At 42.6% G+C, this 19,511-nt stretch overlaps 2 protein-coding genes across 2 annotated transcripts in view; both read left to right on the top strand.

Annotated features, from left to right (window-relative positions):
* LOC136308417 (uncharacterized) overlaps window positions 1-19,511 on the top strand; it is a 61,428-nt gene that overhangs the window by 1,234 nt on the left and 40,683 nt on the right. The window contains exons 2-4 of the mRNA XM_066235754.1: window positions 54-179; window positions 11,016-11,094; window positions 15,023-15,112. Coding sequence (XP_066091851.1) covers window positions 54-179; window positions 11,016-11,094; window positions 15,023-15,112 — 295 coding nt within the window. The remainder of the gene's footprint in view (window positions 1-53; window positions 180-11,015; window positions 11,095-15,022; window positions 15,113-19,511) is intronic.
* On the top strand, window positions 11,104-13,020 carry ZNF596 (zinc finger protein 596). The gene is given in 4 exon segments (XM_066235607.1): window positions 11,104-11,109; window positions 11,492-11,542; window positions 11,545-12,142; window positions 12,145-13,020. Coding segments are annotated over 4 exon segments (987 nt in total). The 3' UTR covers window positions 12,477-13,020.

Genomic DNA, 19,511 nt, shown 5'->3' with positions numbered 1-19,511 from the left:
CTTAGAGACTGGCAGAGATTACCATGTCTGAAACAGTGTCCATAATGTTTTAGGAAGCAGTGTACTTTGAGGATGTAGCCATAGACTTCACCCAGGAAGCGTGGGCCCTGCTGGACACATCCCAGAGGAAGCTCTTCAGAAACGTGGTGCTGGAGAGCATCAGCCACGTGGTCTCGGTGGTGAGCCTGTGAACACGTGTCTTGTACGTGTTGTCTTCACTTACTCATTTAGCAGCTGTGTCAGAAAGCTTTCCCATTTCTTACCCCAACTTTGTCTTGAGTCTTTTATAACTCTCAACTACCTTACAGCAGTTTTCTCTACTTTTTACTTGTATTCAGTTTGTAATCCCTGTAGAATGTAATCTTCCTGCCTCAATGTCATGTCTTCTTGCTACCCAATTTCCAACACTCAGTGATGGAAACTGTTTTTGAATGATAAGTAAATGTAGTATTTTTTTAAAAAATATTTACTTTGCTGCAGGGACTGTGGTTAGATTAGACCACAGTATTAAAAAGAAAAAGATATATTATTTTCCACATAGGACTTAGATTTTTTCCTGGTAGAGGTTGTATTTGTTGGATTTGGGGGGGGGGGCTGTAATAGTCAAACACTGAAAACATATTTTCTCACTGAATGAAAATATTGATGATTTTGCAGTTTTTCTTTGAATTGAGCATGGGCATCAGCAATGGTCGCTCCTTAATACCTTGTGGAACAAGTTCAGGAGCTTCCATTTTGCTGATATAACACTATCCATACTCTTCCCTGGGCGGACCTTCCGAACTTATCCTGTTCTTTCTTGTAAGTTGACCCTATATTGATGATCACGTATTGTTATTAGCACAGAACTCAGAACCCACGTATCATTTTCCTACAAGCAGGCAGTCACTTGACAGATTCGATGTGATTTCCCATTTGAAGGAGGGGGAGCAAGTTTCAACAAAGCCGCTGGTGTTCTGCAAGGCCAGAGTCCAGGCGAGCTCCCGGAGCTGGGCTTCAGGGGGGGTCGGAGCCTGGCCAGTGAGCGAGGGGGCCCTGAGAATGTTAAGTAAGGGTATCTCGGTTTAGTGATGCTTTTTAAAACAGGGGAGAAATCCTGAAGATGTCACTGTACTTGAAGGTATCAACTTCTATTCAAGTGTCTCCCATTATCTTTGGCTTTAGAGAAGGTTATATTCACGAAGTTACTATAGTTCTCTACCGTCCCCACCTCCCTCCCCAGATTCCCACAGCTGTAGTTGAACCCTGTAACTCCATCCTCACTACCTATCCATCCTGGAACACTCTGATTGTGATTTCATGGTTGACAACAAGGCCATCTATGACATCTGTTATAAAACCTTGATTATTATTTTTTTTTAAATAAATTTTTATTTTAATGGGGTGACATCAATAAATCAGGGTACATACATTCAAAGAAAACATTTCCAGGTTATCTTGTCATTTAGTTATGTTGCATACCCATCACCCAGAGAGAGATCGTCCTCTGCCACCCTCCATCCAGTTCTCTCTGTACCCCTCCCCCTCCCCTCCCCCTCTCCCTCCTTCCCTCCCCCCCACCCCCCATAGCCACCACACTCCTGTTCATGCCTCTCAGTCTCGCTTTTATGTCCCACTAATGTATGGAATCCTGCAGTTCCTGTTTTCTTCTGACTCGCTTATTTCACTCTGCACAATGCTACCAAGACTCTACCATTCCGCTATAAGTGATCCGATGTCACCATTTCTCCTAGCTGAATAATATACCATGGTGTATATGTGCCCCATCTTCTTCATCCAGTCCTCTATTTTTTTTAGAGTGATTAAAAGCCTTTAAGCAAATTCTTGGCCAATACAACAAGAATCCATAAATGAGTAGTGTCCTTAACATGTTCCCCAAGTCCAAGTTGGCCCCCTCACCATGCCAAATCCCTGAAAAATGCAACCCAACCACAGTTCAGTCTGTTAGGAGCTGTCACAGGGAGCAGGAGTCCAGGAAAGTTCCCCACAGGAAAAGTCCGTATGGCACTGGAATTGTTGTCACCATTCTATACTTTGCAGCTCATGTCCAAGTCCCAATGACCACTGCTTCTAGCTGGTAATGATTCAGGTAGACTGGAAAAAGCCATTTGCAGCATGCGTGGATATGGAGCTTCTGTTCTCCTCTGCCTGGAGAGTTGAGACCAGGTTGCTTTTCCCTGGAGCTCTGTGACTGTGGCCTGGTAAAGAGAACCTTGGGATACACTAAGCTGGGTGGCACAGGTAAATTCATATTACAAGTTGGCAAAAGGAGGAAAGAGAGCTCTAAATTAAGAGTAGGTCCCAGCCTGAAATATGAGTGGGGCATTGAGGTAGGAGGAATAAAGGAAACACTATATATTAAGCAAAGCAGCAGAAAATAGGACTATCAACACCCACAACAGAGATCTTTGAGGGACGAATAAAGAACCTGACTATTCAGGCAAAACATAGTTAAGTGGCCCTTGTGCGAATGAGATCAGTTTACCTGCTTCTTGGAAGAAATACCCTAGGCTCGTCCACAGTGTCGTAGATGGGGTCGACGGCCCTGGGCACCTTCAGCCTTCAGTGGCAAACCCCAGCATTCTGGGCAAGGTTAGGTCATAGGTGGCTGGAGCAGGCCTGGAAGAGACTGAACCCTCCCTTAGAGGAGCGAGGGGGAAGCCCACCTTCCAGTGTCCCTGTTTCCTCACAGCAGAGGTGTGTAAGCCTGGCAGGCTTTAGCTCAATGACCTTCCTTTCCACTATTGAAGCAGGACCCAGATGGCATCCTATGAGACCCCTTTGGGGTGTTGGAGCCTTTAAGGGTGTATCCTAAAAGCTGGTAGTTCCCCCTGATCTCTATTGGGCTTTTTCTGTCTCTAGGTATCTTAAAAGCCATTCTCAGAAGATCTCGCTGAGGGGTTTGAGGATCCCCATCCGCCTATATAAATCTTTTCCATATATCTGGAGCTATTTGGAAAAAAGAACAGTGTTATTAGCTAGATCTAATAAAGAAGGTAGATTTGGTGTCTCCTGTTCATCAGCTTTCAAAAGAAATGTAAATTTTTTTTTTTTTTTAAGTAAAAAGCATGATATGGTAGACCCGTCGGAGTCATTGGCCTGGTGTGCGGGATTCCCGGGTTCGATTCCCGGCCAGAGCACACAGGAGAAGCGCCCATCTACCTCTCCACCCCTCCCCCTCTCCCCCCTCCCGGTCCCTCTCCTCCCGCCCACAGCCAAGGCTCCATCGGAGCAAATCCACCCTGGGCACTAAGGATGGCCCCATGGCCTCCGCCCTAGTCGCTAGAATGACTCCGGTTGTAACAGAGCAACCTCCCAGATGGGCAGAGCATTCCCCCCGGTAGGCATGCCAGGTGGCTCCCAGTCAGGCGCATGCAGGAGTCTGTCTGCTTGCCTCCCCATCCCCATCCTCAGAAATATACAAAAAATAAATAAATAAAAGAAAAAATACAAACAAAAAAAAATAATACAAAAAAAAAGGGGGGGGGGCATTCCCTTGTGCTAAAGCACCAGGAAGCATGGAGTGAGCTTGAGTATGTCCTATGAAACATGGAGCTCTATGTTTACATATAAGTCTTTGAAGAAGGAGAAACTGCTGAAATAGTTTGTCAGCATTTGTCCCTAAGACAGCAGTCTTTATAGTGGGAATACCATACATAAATATTTGCTGTCTGTCTATAGATTAAGGGGGGGATATGGCCAATGCTGAAAAGCCATGATCTTTGTGCCCCTCCCCTCCCCCAACCCCCTCCCTCTCCTCCCCCCACCCTGTAACCCCAACACTGTTGTTCATGTCTCTGAGACTCATCTTTATGTCCCACCTATGTGTGGAAACATATAGTTCTTAGTTTTTTCTGATTTACTTCTTTCACTCAGTATAATGTTATCAAGGCCCATCCATGTTGTTGTAAAAGATCCTATGTCATCATTTCTTATGGCTGAGTAGTATTCCATAGTATATATATATACCAAAGCTTTTTAATCCACTCATCCTCTGATGGACACTTGGGCTGTTTCCAAATCTTTGCTATTGTGAACAATGCTGCCATAAACATGAGGGTGCATTTCTTCTTTTCAAACAGTGCTATGGTGTTCTTGGGGTATATTCCTAACAGTGGTATAGCTGGGTCAAAAGGCAGTTCGATTTTAAATTTCTTGAGGAATCTCCATACTGTTTTCCACAGTGGCTGCACCAGTCTGCATTCCCACCAGCAGTGCAGGAGGGTTCCCTTTTCTCCACATCCTCGCCAGCACTTATTCTGTGTTGTTTTATTGATGAGCGCCATTCTGACTGGTGTGAGGTGATATCTCATTGTGGTTTTAATTTGCATTTCTCTAATCATTAGTGATGTTGAACATTTTTTCATATGCCTATTGGCCATCTGTGTGTCCTCTTTGGAGAAATGTCTATTCATTTCTTTTGCCCATTTTTGGATTGGATTGTTTGTCTTCCTGGTATTAAGTTTTACAAGTTCTTTATAAATTTTGGTTATTAACCCCTTATCAGACGCTATGTCAAATATATTCTCCCATTGTGTAGTTTGTCTTTTTATTCTGTTCTTATTGTCTTTAGCTGTGCAGAAGCTTTTTAGTTTGATAAAGTCCCATTTGTTTATCCTGTCTTTTATTTCACTTGCCTGTGGAGACAAATCAGCAAATATATTGCTGCGAGAGATGTCAGAGAGCTTACTGCCTATGTTTTCTTCTAAGATGCTTATGGTTTCATGGCTTACATTCAAGTCTTTTATCCATTTTGAGTTTATTTTTGTGAGTGGTGTAAGTTGGTGGTCTAGTTTCATTTTTTTGCAGGTAGCTGTCCAGTTTTCCCAACACCATTTGTTGAAGAGGCTGTCTTTACTCCATTGTATTGTCTTACCTCCTTTGTCAAATATCAGTTGTCCATAGAGCTGTGGGTTTATTTCTGAGTTCTCTGTTCTGTTCCATAGATCTATGTGCCTGTTCTTATGCCAGTACCATGCTGTTTTGAGTACAATGGCCTTATAATATAACTTGATATCTGGAAGTGATACCTCCCGCTTTTTTCTTCCTTTTCAGGATTGCTGAGGCTATTCGTGTTCTTTTTTGGTTCCATATAAATTTTTGGAATATGTGTTCTATGTCTTTGAAGTAAGTCATTGGTATTTTCATTGGTATTGCATTGAATTTATAAATTGCTTTGGGTAATATAGACATTTTAATGATGTTTATTCTTCCTAACCATGAGCACGGTATATGCCTCCACTTATTCGTATCTTCCCTGATTTCTTTTATCAATGTTTTATAATTTTCTGAGTACAAGTCTTTAATCTCCTTGGTTAGATTTATTCCTAGGTACTTTATTTTTTTGGTTGCAATGGTAAAGGGGATTGATTCCCTGATTTCTCTTTCTGACAGTTCATTATTAGTGTATAAAAATGCCTCTGATTTCTGAGTATTGATTTTATATCCTGCCACCTTGCCAAATTCTTTTATCAGGTCTAGTAGTTTTTTGACTGAAACTTTAGGGTTTTCTATATACAATATCATGTCATCTGCAAATAATGATAGTTTTACTTCTTCTTTTCCAATTTGGATGCCTTTTATTTCTTTTTCTTGTCTGATTGCTGTGGCGAGGACTTCCAGAACTATGTTGAATAAGAGTGGTGAAAGGGGGCAACCCTGCCTTGTTCCTGATCTTAAGGGGATAGCTTTTAATTTTTGCCCATTGAGTATTATGTTGGCTGTGGGTTTGTCATAGATGGCCTTTATCATGTTGAGGTATGTTCCCTGTATTCCCACTTTGCTGAGAGTTTTGATCATGAATGGGTGCTGGACTTTATCAAATGCTTTTTCTGCATCTATTGAAATTATCATGTGGTTTTTCTCCTTTCTTTTGTTTATGTGATGAATCACATTGATTGATTTGCAAATATTGTACCAGCCTTGCCTCCCCAGAATAAATCCTACTTGATCATGGTGTATGATTTTTTCCATATATTGCTGGATCCGGTTTGCTAATATTTTATTGAGGATTTTTGCATCTAAGTTCATCAGGGATATTGGCCTATAATTTTCTTTTTTTGTGTTGTCTTTGCCTGGTTTTGGAATCAGAATTATGCTCGCCTCATAAAAGGAGTTTGGAAGTCTTCCTTCCTCTTGAATTTTTTGAAACAGCTTGAGAAGGATAGGAGTTAGTTCTTCTTTGAATATTTGGTAGAATTCACTTGTGAAGCCATCAGGCCCAGGACTTTTCTTTTTTGGGAGTTTTTTGATAGCTGTTTCAATCTCATTTGTTGTAATTGGTCTGTTTAGGTTTTCTGATTCTTCCAGATTGATTTTTGGAAGATTATATGATTCAAGGAATTTGTCCATTTCATCTAGGTTGTCTAGTTTTTTGGCGTACAGTTCTTCATAGTATTTTCTTACAATATTTTGTATTTCTGTTGTGTCAGTTGTTATTTCTCCACTCTCGTTTCTAATTTTATTTATTTGCGTCCTCTCTCTTTTTTTCTTGGTGAGTCTTGTTAAAGGTTCATCGATCTTGTTTACCTTTTCAAAGAACCAGCTCCTGGTTTCATTGATCCTCTGTATTGTTTCTTTAGCCTCTATGTCGCTTATTTCTGCTCTGATCTTTATTATTTCCTTCCTTCTACTAGCTCTGGGCTTTACTTGCTGTTCTTTTTCTAGTTCTTTTAGATGCAGGGTTAAGTTGTTAATTTGAGCTTTTTCTAGTTTCTTGAGGTATACCTGTAATGCTATAAACTTCCTTCTCAGGACTGCTTTTGCTGTGTCCCATAAATTTTGAGTTGATGTATGCTCATTATCGTTTGTTTCTAGGAATTTTTTAATTTCTTCTTTGATCTCAATGTTAACCCATTCATTGTTTAATAACGTGCTATTTAGTTTCCAAGTGTTTGAATGTTTTTCAATTTTTCTATTGTGGTTGATTTCTAGTTTAATGCCATTGTGATCAGAGAAAGTGTTCAATATGATTTCAATCTTCTTAAATTTGTTGAGCCCGCTTTTGTGCCCTAACATGTGGTCTATTCTAGAGAATGTCCCATGAGCGCTTGAAAAGAATGTATATTCTGCTCTTTTAGGGTGAAAGGTTCTGAAGATATCTATTAAATCGAGTTCATCTAATATGTCCTTTAAGTCTGCTGTTTCTTTGTTAATTTTCTTTCTTGAGGATCTATCTAATGATGTTAATGGGGTATTGAAATCTCCTACTATTATAGTGTTGCTGTTGATCTCGCCTTTTAAGTCTATCAAAGTCTGCTTTATATTTAGGTGCTCCTATATTAGGTGCATAGATATTTATAATGGTTATATCTTCCTTTTGTATTGCTCCCTTTATCATTATGTAGTGACCTTCTTTATCTCTAACTATGGTCTTTGTTCTAAAGTCCATTTTGTCTGATATAAGTATTGCTACCCCAGCTTTCTTTTCATTTCCATTTGCATGAAATATTTTTTTCCATCCTTTTATCTTCAGTCTGTGTGCATCTTTTGATTTAAGGTGTGTCTCTTGTAGACAGCATATGTATGGGTCCTGTTTTCTTATCCACGCAGCTACCCTATGTCTCTTGATCAGATCATTTAATCCATTAACATTTAAGGTTATTACTGATATGTAATTGTTTATTGCCATTTTTTTCTTTAAAACTGTTTTTCTCTTTTGCTATATTCTTTTTTTCCTTTGATCTGTTTACAACAGGTCCCTTAGCATTTCTTGCAGCCTTGGTTTGGTTGCAGTGAAATCCTTGAGTTTTTTTTTGTCTGTAAAGCTTTTTATTTCTCCTTCAATTTTAAATGATAGCCTTGCTGGATAAAGTAGTCTTGGTTGTAGGTTCTTGTTCTGCATTACTTTGAATATTTCTTGCCATTCCCTTCTGGCCTCAAGTGTTTCTGTTGAGAAGTCAGAAGTCATCCTTATGTGAGCTCCTTTGTAGGTGATTGTCTTTTTTTCTCTAGCAGCTTTTAATATTTTCTCTTTATCATTTAGCTTTGGTAATTTAATTATGATGTGTCTTGGTGTTGATTTCTTTGGATTTCTCCTTAATGGAGTTCTCTGTGCTTCCTGAACATGTGAAATATTTTCCTGCCTTAACTGGGGGAAGTTTTCCGCTATAATATGTTTAAACAAAGTCTCTATCCCTTGTTCTTTCTCTTCTTCTTCAGGAACCCCTATGATGCGGATGTTATTTCTCTTCATGTTGTCACAGAGCTCTCTTAGAGTTTCCTCAGACTTTTTGAGTCTCTTTTCTTTTTTCTGCTCTGCTTCCGTGCCTTTATTTATTGTGTCCTCTAACTCACTGATTCAATTCTCTGCTTCATCCATCCTGCTTTTAATTCCTTCCACTGTATTCTTTATTTCAGATATTGTGTTTGTCATTTCTGTCTGATTCTTTTTTATTATTTCAATGTCCTTTTTTATATTTGTTATCTCTTTATTTAGGTTTTCGTAATGGCCATCTATGGTGGTTCTAATATCTTTGAGCATCCTAACAATCGTTATTTTAAACTCTGCATCTGGTAATTTGGTTATATCTGATTCACTTAGGTCCTTTTCTGGGGATTTCTCTTGGTTTATTTGTGTTGTATTTCTCTGCCTCCGCATTTTCTGTTCACGAGAGTGGCTGTGATCACGTGCTCGGGTGCACAAGGGTTGGTGGCCTTGGCCTTTGCCCCGCCCCCTTGTGTGACGTTATGCTCGGTCCTGAGGGCACTGGCGAGCACCTTTGCTCAGCTGCGGGTCTCCGCCTGTTTCCGAGCTTTCGCCCTGCCTTTGCAGGATGATCCCACTCAAGGAACAGCTGCTAGCCTTGGCTCTACCACCAGGCAAGGCTGTGTGCCCAAGCTCAGCTTCGTAGCAGAACTCCGCCTCTTCTGGGCTTTTGGCTCCACCCCCGCGGGAGGAGCCTGCTACCAAGTCAGACCGCAAGCCTGGGTTGCACAGGCGGGGCAGGGATGTGCTCCTCTGCCCTTGCTCCGGGCTGGTTTCTACCCTTTCTGGGTTTCCCGCCCTTCTCCCGGAGGCTGGATTACAGGCTGCCGGCAGCTGAGCTTAGCTGCTTTTGCACGCCCCCTTCTCCCTAGCCGGGCAAGATTGAGCTCACACCTGAGCCCAGTGGTGGCCAGCCGGCTTCCGCCCCTGCCAGCAGAACCACGCTTTTGTCTCCCGCTGCCGCCCGCTCTCCGGTGCGCCCTCAGCCGCGTGGGTGGGGGCGTTGCAGCTCGAACCCTAAGACTCACTACCGTAGACCCGAAAGCTCCCTCCTTCTATGCGACTCTGCTCTGAATGCCGCGGGGGAGCTTGTTTGGCTGCTCTCCTGCTTCCCTTTGCTGGTATTGCTGTTTCCGGGGGAAATATTCACTTCAGCTTTGAGGAGTGACTCGTCCCAGGGGTTAGGGTGGCTATCTCCCAAAAATGTTTCTCCCTATGCCTCCTAGATTGCACTCTCTTCCTGTTACTGTGGTTCTCTCCCCTCTCCCTCCGTCTCCAGGAGCCCCGGGTGAGTGTTTGTGAGAGAGATGTTCTGCGTGGTCCCTTTAAGAAGGATCCTGGGTCTGAGAAATCAGACTCTCTCACAAACAGTATCCTGACTTGTTTCCAGCTAAATACTGTCCTTATGCTTCTTCTGGGCTCTGGGGCTGCAGGCTGGGGCTTTGTTCCTGGGGCTCAGGGCCCTTTCCCCTCTGCTAAACTCACTTCCCGCCACACGAGTCTCTCCCTGCTGCCGCTCGCTCCGAGAAGCTGGGCAGCCCTCTCCACATTTCCGCGTTTCCGCTTTTCCTACCAGTCTCTGGGTGGCTTCTTCAGCGTTCCTGGGTTGAAGAGTCCTTTTAGTTTAGTCCAAAGTTGGTTTTTTCAGCTGATAGTTCATAAAATTAGTTTGTAATCCACATTGGTTCTGGGAGGTAGATGCTGGTATGTCCGCCTACTCCAGCACCATCTTCCTCTTCTCAAAAAACCTTGATTATTGAGCACCTAGCCTCACTAATCTTAACTGCCTTGTTGGGCAGATGTGTCTTCCATCACTGCTTCTCTCAGGTTTAATAGAGTCCTGAATGTTGATCTTACAGAATTCTAGACCAACTTGGTGACAATATCTGAGAATCCACTTTCCTCCAGCCACAGATGCCCCTGTCATCTCTGCTAAGGACATCTACTGTGAACAGCTTACTGTAGCAGAGACCACCACTGTGTGTTTTGAGCCAGCCAGCGAGATGGTGAAATTCGACCCTTGCCATGGTAAATGCCTGGCTTGCTTCCTGTACTACTTTGGTGATGTGGTTCCCAAAGATGGAGCGCTGCCTCTGCCACCAGCAAGACCAAACGTCCGTCCAGTTTAAGGATTGGTCCCCACTGCTTTCATAGTCGGTGTTAATTACCAGCCTCCCACTGGAGATGTGGCCCAAACACAGTGAGATTCGTATGTGCTGAGCAACACCACAGCTGTTGCTGAAGCCTGGACTTTCCTGGACCAAAGGTTGAACCTGCTGGATGCCATATGCCTTTGTTCACTGGTACGTGAGTGAGGGCATGGAAGAGGGACAGTGTTCTGAGGTCCCGGAGGACTGACTGTCCTTGAGAAGGATTATGAGGAGGTCTGAGTAGATGGTGCTGAGGACAAGGCTAAAGGTGAAGAGTATTAACTTGTCTCCTGTCGTTTTACATTTCAGTATCTTACTGTGTTCTGTGATTCTGTCCATGTGTCCCTAACTTGTTAATAAAAACGATGTGTTTATTTTTAATCCATAAAATGTTCCTTTTTCATGGAACTATTCTATGAAGATTTTCCCTCTCTTGCTTTCCCCAAGTTGCTATCCTTATTTTATTTTTCTCATGTTCTATCTAGTCCTGAAAATTTCAGTTGTTTGTAATGTGTTTCTTCTTAGAGTATTCCTTATTTGACATTGTTTCTCATCTATGCGTTAATATTTGAAACATACTTATATGGGCATCGGGTCTCTTCAACACTTTAATACTTGTAATGCAGCTCTAACAGTTTATCTTTTTCTATTCATTTCAGGAAAGGAGAGATGATTTTAGAAAACGAGATGATATCCACTCAACGTGTCTACAAGGACACATCCTTACTCAGTGCAGAGGTAAGCTTTATGGGTGTGAACCTGTTCTTGTAACTGAAGACCTAGGAATTGAATCAGTAGGAATTTGGCACAGTTGCCAGACTAATTAGAGTTGGGATCAAGGACTCTCACAGCAGAAAATTTTGTTAGTTTGGCTGTAGGGAAGAAATTAACCTCTAGTCAAAACCATAATCTGAGTTCTTATAATCAGGTATCTCTGCAGTTAGGATGCCACAAAATAGGAAATCTTTATACACGTAGAAGAGCAATACCCCATGTCTGTGTAACTGACAAGAGCAATTTTAACGTGCCTATCACAGAATGATTACTCTAATTATATTTATATGTAGAGGAATGAATGAAGGAATGAATAAATGTGGATAAACCTTTAACAGTCTCATTTCCTTTCAAAAAGCAGAGATTTCTCACTCAAGAAGATCCTTTTGAATGTAACGATTTGGGAGAAAATGAAATGTCACTGAAATCTTGACATTGACTAAAGGTGTGATATCTCACATGGGAAAGAAACCCCATGTCATCCCAGAATTTAGAAAGGTGATCACTTACTTTAATCAGCAGAAACAAATTGACACTAGCAGTAAATTTTATGAATGTCATCGTGGTAATGCTTTGATTCAACACTCTGCTGTTAGACAACACAATAATACTTAACATGGAGAGAAAACATTTGAATGTCACGTATGTGGGAAAGCCTTCAGTAACAGTTCTAACTGTAGACGACATGCAATAATTCACACTGGAGTGAAGCGACATGGATGTCATCCCTGTAGCAAGACTTTCACTCGTCGTTCTGACCTTAGAAAACATGAGAGAACTCACTTTGGAGAGAAACCATATGGATGTCGTTTATGTGGGAAATCCTTCAGTAACAGTTCTAACCGTAGACATGAGATGATTCATACTCGGAAGAAGCCACATGGATGTTGTCTATGTGGGAAGGCCTTTACTCATTGTTCTGATCTTACAAAACATGAGAGAACTCACTTTGGAGAAAAACCACATGGCTGCCATCTACGTGGGAAGACATTCAGTAAAACTTATTACCCTAAAAACATGAGAGAGCTCACACTGGAGAGAAACCATATGAATGTCATCAATGTGGAAAGGCCTTCACTGATTCTTCTGGCCTTATACTTCATAAGAGAAGTCGCACTGGCGAGAAACCATATGAATGCATTGTATGTGGTAAAGCCTTCAATAGAAGGTATAACTTTGAACTGCACAAGAGAATGCATATTGGAGAGAAACCATACAAGTGTTACCTGTGTGGAACAGCCTTCAGTAAACATTGTAGCCTTAGACAACATGGGAAAACTCATACTATAAAGGTTATAAATGTGGAGAACTCACCACCCATAGTTTCAAACTTGAAACACTCTTGAGGACTCACACATTGAGAAATAACACTATGTTTATAATCGGTGTGGAAGAGCCTTTATTCATCCCTATTTCCTTCAATCAGAGTTAATTCAAAATGGAGAAGATCATATGGATGGCATCTACTTGACAGACTTTAGATAGTGGACTGACCTGGGAGAATTCAAGCTGTAAATGGAATGAGTGTGTAAAAGTTTTTATACACAGGCCCTAGCTAGATGGTTCAGTGGCTAAAGTATTGATCTCACATGCAACAGGTTGTGAGTTTGACCCCCAGTCAGTGGACACGCAAAAACATCAGTGAGAACAGGACTAAACAGGGTCAACTAAGTGAAACAGCAAAGGGATGCTTCTCTCTCTGTCTCTTTCTCTTCTCACATCAATGGAAAAACTTTAAAAAGAATCTTTATACACACTCTGTTAAACAAAATGGAGAAATCAGAGGCAGATACAGCAGGACTGGGAGGTGGGGCGGCAGTAGTGTCACAGCTGTTGTGGATGGATGGAGTTAGAGGGGTGGGGTGCACAGGCTGGGCTGGGCAGTAGTGTCACAGCTGTTGTGGATGGATGGAGTTAGAGGGGTGGGGTGCACAGGCTGGGCTGGGCAGTAGTGTCACAGCTGTTGTGGATGGGTGGAGTTAGAGGGGTGGGGTGCACAGGCTGGGCTGGGCAGTAGTGTCACAGCTGTTGTGGATGGGTGGAGTTAGAGGGGTGGGGTGCACAGGCTGGGCTGGGCAGTAGTGTCACAGCTGTTGTGGATGGGTGGGGTGCACAGGCTGGGCTGGGCAGTAGTGTCACAGCTGTTGTGGATGGATGGAGTTAGAGGGGTGGGGTGCAGGAAGCTTTGTGGAGGTGGGTGCACAGTCTGGGCTGGGCAGTAGTGTTATAGCTGTTGTGGATGGATGGAGTTAGAGGGGTGGGGTGCAGGAAGCTTTGTGGAGGTGGGTGCACAGGCTGGGCTGGGCAGAGCTCCAGGGAGTCAGCTCTGCTGGATGGGGGGCTGCAGTGTGGTGTGGTCTGGGGAGGCCGGGTTCTGCAGGCTCCTGTAAGGCAGCATCTGGACGTCAGCCCGGACTGGAGGCACTGTCACCATGCACATGGAGCATTGTGTGAGGTACCCTGTTGAATGCCTCCAGGTGAGACTTGGACTGGCTCTGCACCTGATCTGGAACTGATCCAACCCCTGGGTCCTACCCAGAGGAAGGATTCTGGCGGAGACTGAAGCCAACATGAGTTTCTTCCCGGCTTCTGCATGTACCACACAGTTTGACAGAGATCTTCCATGTAAGCTACGTCCCGGCTGGCGGTCGATCCCTGTCAGGAACCAGGACCTCTTTCTGACTGTCAGTGAAATCTGATTCGGGACTCTGGAAAGAAAATCTCACCAGCCCAAGCTCTGGACCTCAGCTAGGGTTCAACAGGAACAGGGTGGGGTGGAATGAGTACAGTGCTACAAACTGGACTAAGGTGGCCAGCTGGAAGGAGGTTGGCCCTTGGTCACTTGAGATGTTCTCGGGCGAGTGCTTTTATGAGCTCCTTGCTGTCTTCCCTTACAGGTGACGGGGCAGGAACTAGAATCTGGGCTCTCTCCACTAGGTGAGAGATTGAGTTAGTAGATCTAACCGATGAGGGTTTGGGAGGCAATGGAGAAATCGCATGTCAGAGAAATTCTATGTGTGTAATCATTATAGAAGTACTTATACTTTATCCTTTAAACAAATTATAAACACGGGAGAGAAATTGGAAATCTGTAATCATTGTGCAGTGTTCGACTCAGCACCACCTTTGGTGTGCTCAAGAAAAGTTAGTGTCAGTTAACTGCTAAACTAAGACACAAGGGGGAAAATGCAGTACAAGGAGGAAGCCTCTTGGAAATTAGCAGGTCTATATTGAAAAAGTTATTCTATGAAAAACGTTAAAACGTTACTTACTAATAGAGCAGCACTTATAAAACACTTGATGATTCACAATGTGTTGAACACTGTTACAAATGATGAAATCTTTTCACTTTCTTTCTTTACCTAGTCAGCACTACCTCACACTGAGAAAGTGGGTAAACCTTCAGGTGAATTTCATGTTAGAAATTTTGGATTGAAAAAAATGTCCAGAACTGATTAGCATATGATTCAGAAAAAAATTCAGATTTTTACCAAAGATTTGTTAACTGAAAATATGTAGGTTGCCTGGCCAGATGGTGATGCAGCGGATAGAGCATCAGCCTGGAATGCAGAGGACCCAGGTTTGAGACCCCAAGGTCGCTGGCTTGAGCAAGGGGTCACTGGCTTGGCTGGAGCCCCCAGGTGTCAAGACACGTGTGAGAAAACAATCACCGAACAACTGAGGTGCTGCAACTATGAGTTGATGCTTCTCATCTCTCTCCCTTCCTGTCAGTCCCCCTCTGTTCCTCTCTGTCTCTTGTCTCTCTCGTAAAAAAAAAAAAAAAAAAAAAGGTTAATGGAGAAAGAAGTAGATACTGATAAAATATTTAAGTTCCTGTTTTAGGAGAAAACTGAACATTGATACAACTTGGAGCTGTCTGCTCTTTTCCCAGAATCTGCACGGTCCAGCTTCTGTGGAGAAATGAGCCGTAAGCGAAACGTCATCACAGCTGGATTCCATGGGCGCACCCTGATTTTGGCAGGTATTAGGGCCTCCTTCCCTGGGACACCTCCCTCTCCTCCTTCACCTTGATTGGATTTACAAGACAAAGAGTTAAACATCTCATTAAATAATGGAGCACAAAGACCATTTTGAAGGGTAATTTGAAAATAATATTTCCTTTATAAATATTTGATGTCATTTTAGTTCAGTTTTATAGAACATACCTTGTAATGGAATCTTGACTCAGATGCCTATAATTTGAGACGAGCATTCATTTGGGTGGAAGCAAATGAAGATTTAAAATAACCATTACATTATACAAGCGTGTAGAGCTGCTACAACACTATGCGATTCCTGGGTGTGGGAACAACAATATGACACAATGGCGTTTGTGAACACTTGATCAATGCTTTACATAAAAACATGGCCCTATTTACTCCCTAAGTTTGTAAGATACTGCAGAATGATCTGCATCTGCAGCCATTCAGGAATTATAAGGAACCTCTGTGCATGATCTGAATTCCTAGTCCCAGGCTTACTGGGCTCAGCAAGAAAAGACCACAGTCACTGAACACGGTGCTTCACGTGAGATCAGACCCTGGCTCAGTCCATATAGGACAAAGATTGCACTGCGCCCAGTGGCCTTCTGCAGCAGGGACACATGCCGGCTCTGCTCAGCCATTCTGACGTAGCAGCAGTGGCCCCATCTTCTTCCCAGAGTGAACCAGAGCCCCGTGGCCCTGGGACCAAGACTCAGGAGCCCAGGTGTCATCAGAAGTGGGGGATTGGAGGAAGGTCCCCGTCTTCCTGACCTGTGGTGTGGTCTGTGCAGTGTCCTGTTAGGCTTTGCAGTTGTAGTTCAGCTCCCTCTCTTCCACCCAGAGAAGGAAAGTTCATTATGAGAGGTGGCTTCTGTGATTACAGAACCTGAGAATGTACCATCTACAGGTAGAGACATAGGTGAGCAGTGATGTGGTTTAGTCCACTTTCCAAGGCCTGAGAACTGGGAGCCAAGGTCTGTAGCCAGGAGGAGGTGCACGTCCCAGCTCACACAGCAGCTTTGCCTTTTTGTGCTTGGAGTGGGTGATGCCAGACTATGCTGTAGTCACTGAAAACCTGTGAATGTGTGTCACCCTTACCACTCCTCACAGAATACAGAAACTGAAACAAGTTCAGGAACCGAATTCTATTCACTTTCAGTTTAAATGAGCACTCCTGAAACATTTCCATTTCAAAGCAGTAATATTCAGAGTATCTAGCTAGAGGAATCATACCATTCTACTGAGTAGGTAAAACCAGAACAGTATATCTAAGTACTTTCTATTCATGTAGTTTAATATTTTTTGAACCAGCATTTTCTGATTTTGCATGCAAAAAAACTACACATAAAAAGAGCTCAGTTTGGGGCATCCTAAATTGATATCACTTCTGGTTAAATCTGTTTCTGTTAAGTACTTGCAAGTAAAAGCTTTCTGTTGAGTCTATCAACCCGTAGTGCCACTGCGAGGATTTCCTCCCATTTCCTATTTGACAGAACAACTCTGAAAACACTTTCTTTTTAGTTGTAGATTCATAAGCATAGGTAGACCAATCAACTAGAATTTGCCCTCACGAGTTGTCTGTGAATGGAGGCAATGCCACCCACTCTACCAGATGAAGTTCTGTAAAACCAAATACCAGCCTGACCAGGTAGTTGTGCAGTGGCTAGAGCATCAGCCTGGTAAGCTGAGGACCCAGGTCTGAAACCCCAAGGGGAAGATGAGCAGAGACTTACCTCGCTTGAGCACAGGGTCACCGGCTAGACCAGGGGTCCCCAAACTACGGCCCGCGGGCCGCATGCGGCCCCCTGAGGCCATTTATCCGCCCCCGCCGCACTTCCAGAAGGGGCACCTCTCTCATTGGTGGTCAGCGAGAGGAGCATAGTTCCCATTGAAATACTGGTCAGTTTGTTGATTTAAATTTACTTGTTCTTTATTTTAAATACTGTATTTGTTCCCGTTTTGTTTTTTTACTTTAAAATAAGATATGTGCAGTGTGCATAGGGATTTGTTCATAGTTTTTTTTATAGTCTGGCCCTCCAACGGTCTGAGGGACAGTGAACTGGCCCCCTGTGAAAAAAGTTTGGGGACCCCTGGGCTAGACCATGGGATCATAGACATGACTCCATGGTTGCTGGCTTGAGCCCCCCTCCCCCATCAAGGCACATATGAGAAAGAGATTCATGAACAACTATAAGGTGGCACAACTATGAGTTGATGCTTATCTCTCTTCCTGACTGTCTCACTAAAATAAAAAGGGATTTTTTTGGTTGCAGCTTATTTTAATTATACAGAAGGCAAAGTTAATTCAAAATTCTACCCTGAGAGATTGAAATGGCTATTTTAAGTATATATACTCTTCCAGATATCTCTGTGTGCACATTTCCTTTCTTCCTCTTACTCTGGATATAATTTACCATTCTGGGTCCTTAATATAGATGAAAAATTTTGTGCATTTCCAGCTTTTCCACTCCCCTCATGTGCGGATTTACCACATTTTTTTATGTAGTATTTTTAATATTTAGTTCAAATTAACTTCTAACCCCAACTGATTTATTTGAGGCAATATTTAGAAGTGTATTTTATAACTTTTAGAATATTTTGATTGATTTTTTTTTTTTTTTTTCAGAGACAGAGTGAGTCAGAGAGAGGGATAGACAGGGACAGACAGGAATGGAGAGAGACAAGAAGCATCAATCATTAGTTTTTCATTGCGAGACCTTAGTTGTTCATTGATTGCTTTCTCATACGTGCCTTGACCATGGGCCTTCAGCAGACTGAGTAACCCCTTGCTGGAGCCAGCGACCTTGGGTTCAAGCTGGTGGGCTTTTGCTCAAACCAGATGAGCCCACGCCCAAGCTGGCGACCTTGGGGTCTCGAACCTGGGTCCTCTGCATCCCAGTCCGATGCTCTATCCACTGCGCCACCGCCTGGTCAGGCTTGATTGATTTTTGGGAGAGAGAGAGATGTGCTGTCCCACCCATCTGTGTGTTCATTGATTGATCCTTGCATATGCCCCAACCAGGGCTTTAACTCACAACCTTGGTGTATTAGGATGACACTACCCAATTGAGCTACCCAGCCAGGGCTGTAACTTAGGACTTTCTAGTTGCCTTGGATTATGATCTCTACATTAACTGTGAGCAAGAAACATACATTGTATAACTTCAAACCTCTAAAGCAGGGGTCTCAAACTCACGGCCCACGGGCCGCATGCGGCCCGCCTAACAATTTTGTGCGGCTCCCAGACTAATCCACGAAGTTCAAAATATTTTGGATAAAATTAAGTAAGCCTAGGGGCCTACTTGTATTTTTCATTTCTCTAGCATCCTAGCTAGATATTAGCTTAGTTAACAGCAGTTGTGATGTGAACTACAGTTTCTGGTCGTTTTGTGACACTGAGTAAACTGCATGTACGATTGTGCTTGTTGTACTGATTTTTTTTGTTTTCAACTGCAGTGAGAAAAGTGTGCGTAACAGTTGCCTTTTGTAGACCTAGTGCGGCCTGCCAAGCAGCTGTGATCTTGCTCTGCGGCCCACGTGCTGAGTTGAGTTTGAGACCCCTGCTCTAAAGTTTGTTGAAACCTACTTTATAGCTCAGTATGGTCACTTTTTAAATTGTTCCAAGTGTGCTTCTTTGCTGCCATCTTGTGTGCATCGTGGGAATAACACCTTAGTGCAGGTCAGTGGGAAGTGTTGGGTGTAATGGGATTATCCATGAATGTTAAATCCAATTTGCTGCTCATGTTCAATTTCTTTTATCCTTACAGATTTTTTTGAGGGGATCTATGGTTCCTGAAATATTTACGCTTCATCCATGAATGAGAGTGGTGTGTTAAATCTGTTTTGAGTATAAATTTGTCTAATTTCTGCTGTGCTATTCTCTATAATTTGAGTTGATGTTATTAAGTGCATGTGAATTTAAATCTTTCTGGTGTTATACTTATTGATATGAAGTGCTCTTCATTTTTACTAATGGTTTTTTCCCTTCAACTCTACTGTACGTTATTATATAATTTTCATCTTTTTTATGTTTGCATAATACAGTTTAGGGCAAAAATGGGTTTACAGTTCTATGGAAAATAATATAATGCAATAATTTTTCTTGTAATCGAAACTCTAATCTACTGTTACTTTACAAAAGTTAAAAAGTGTCACATAAGCTACACTTTTCTTAAATTACCTGCATGCCACTCATTTCATCTCTAGAATCTAAGACCCTGTTTTCCCATTTTCCAAAATGTCTTATCTACCCAATATTGCTTCCCTGATGTTAGTATTCATTAGTATGTGAATTTCCTGTATGCATGTATTAAACATTGAATATCTCCTGTATATCTGACCATGTTAATTTTATTGTTAACCCAGCTGTTAGAGCTGACAAGGTGTGAGGGAAATAAG

The sequence above is a fragment of the Saccopteryx bilineata genome, chromosome 6 (assembly GCF_036850765.1).
Source record: "Saccopteryx bilineata isolate mSacBil1 chromosome 6, mSacBil1_pri_phased_curated, whole genome shotgun sequence".
NCBI lineage: Eukaryota > Metazoa > Chordata > Mammalia > Chiroptera > Emballonuridae > Saccopteryx > Saccopteryx bilineata.
This window is presented reverse-complemented; position numbering and strand designations above follow the sequence as displayed.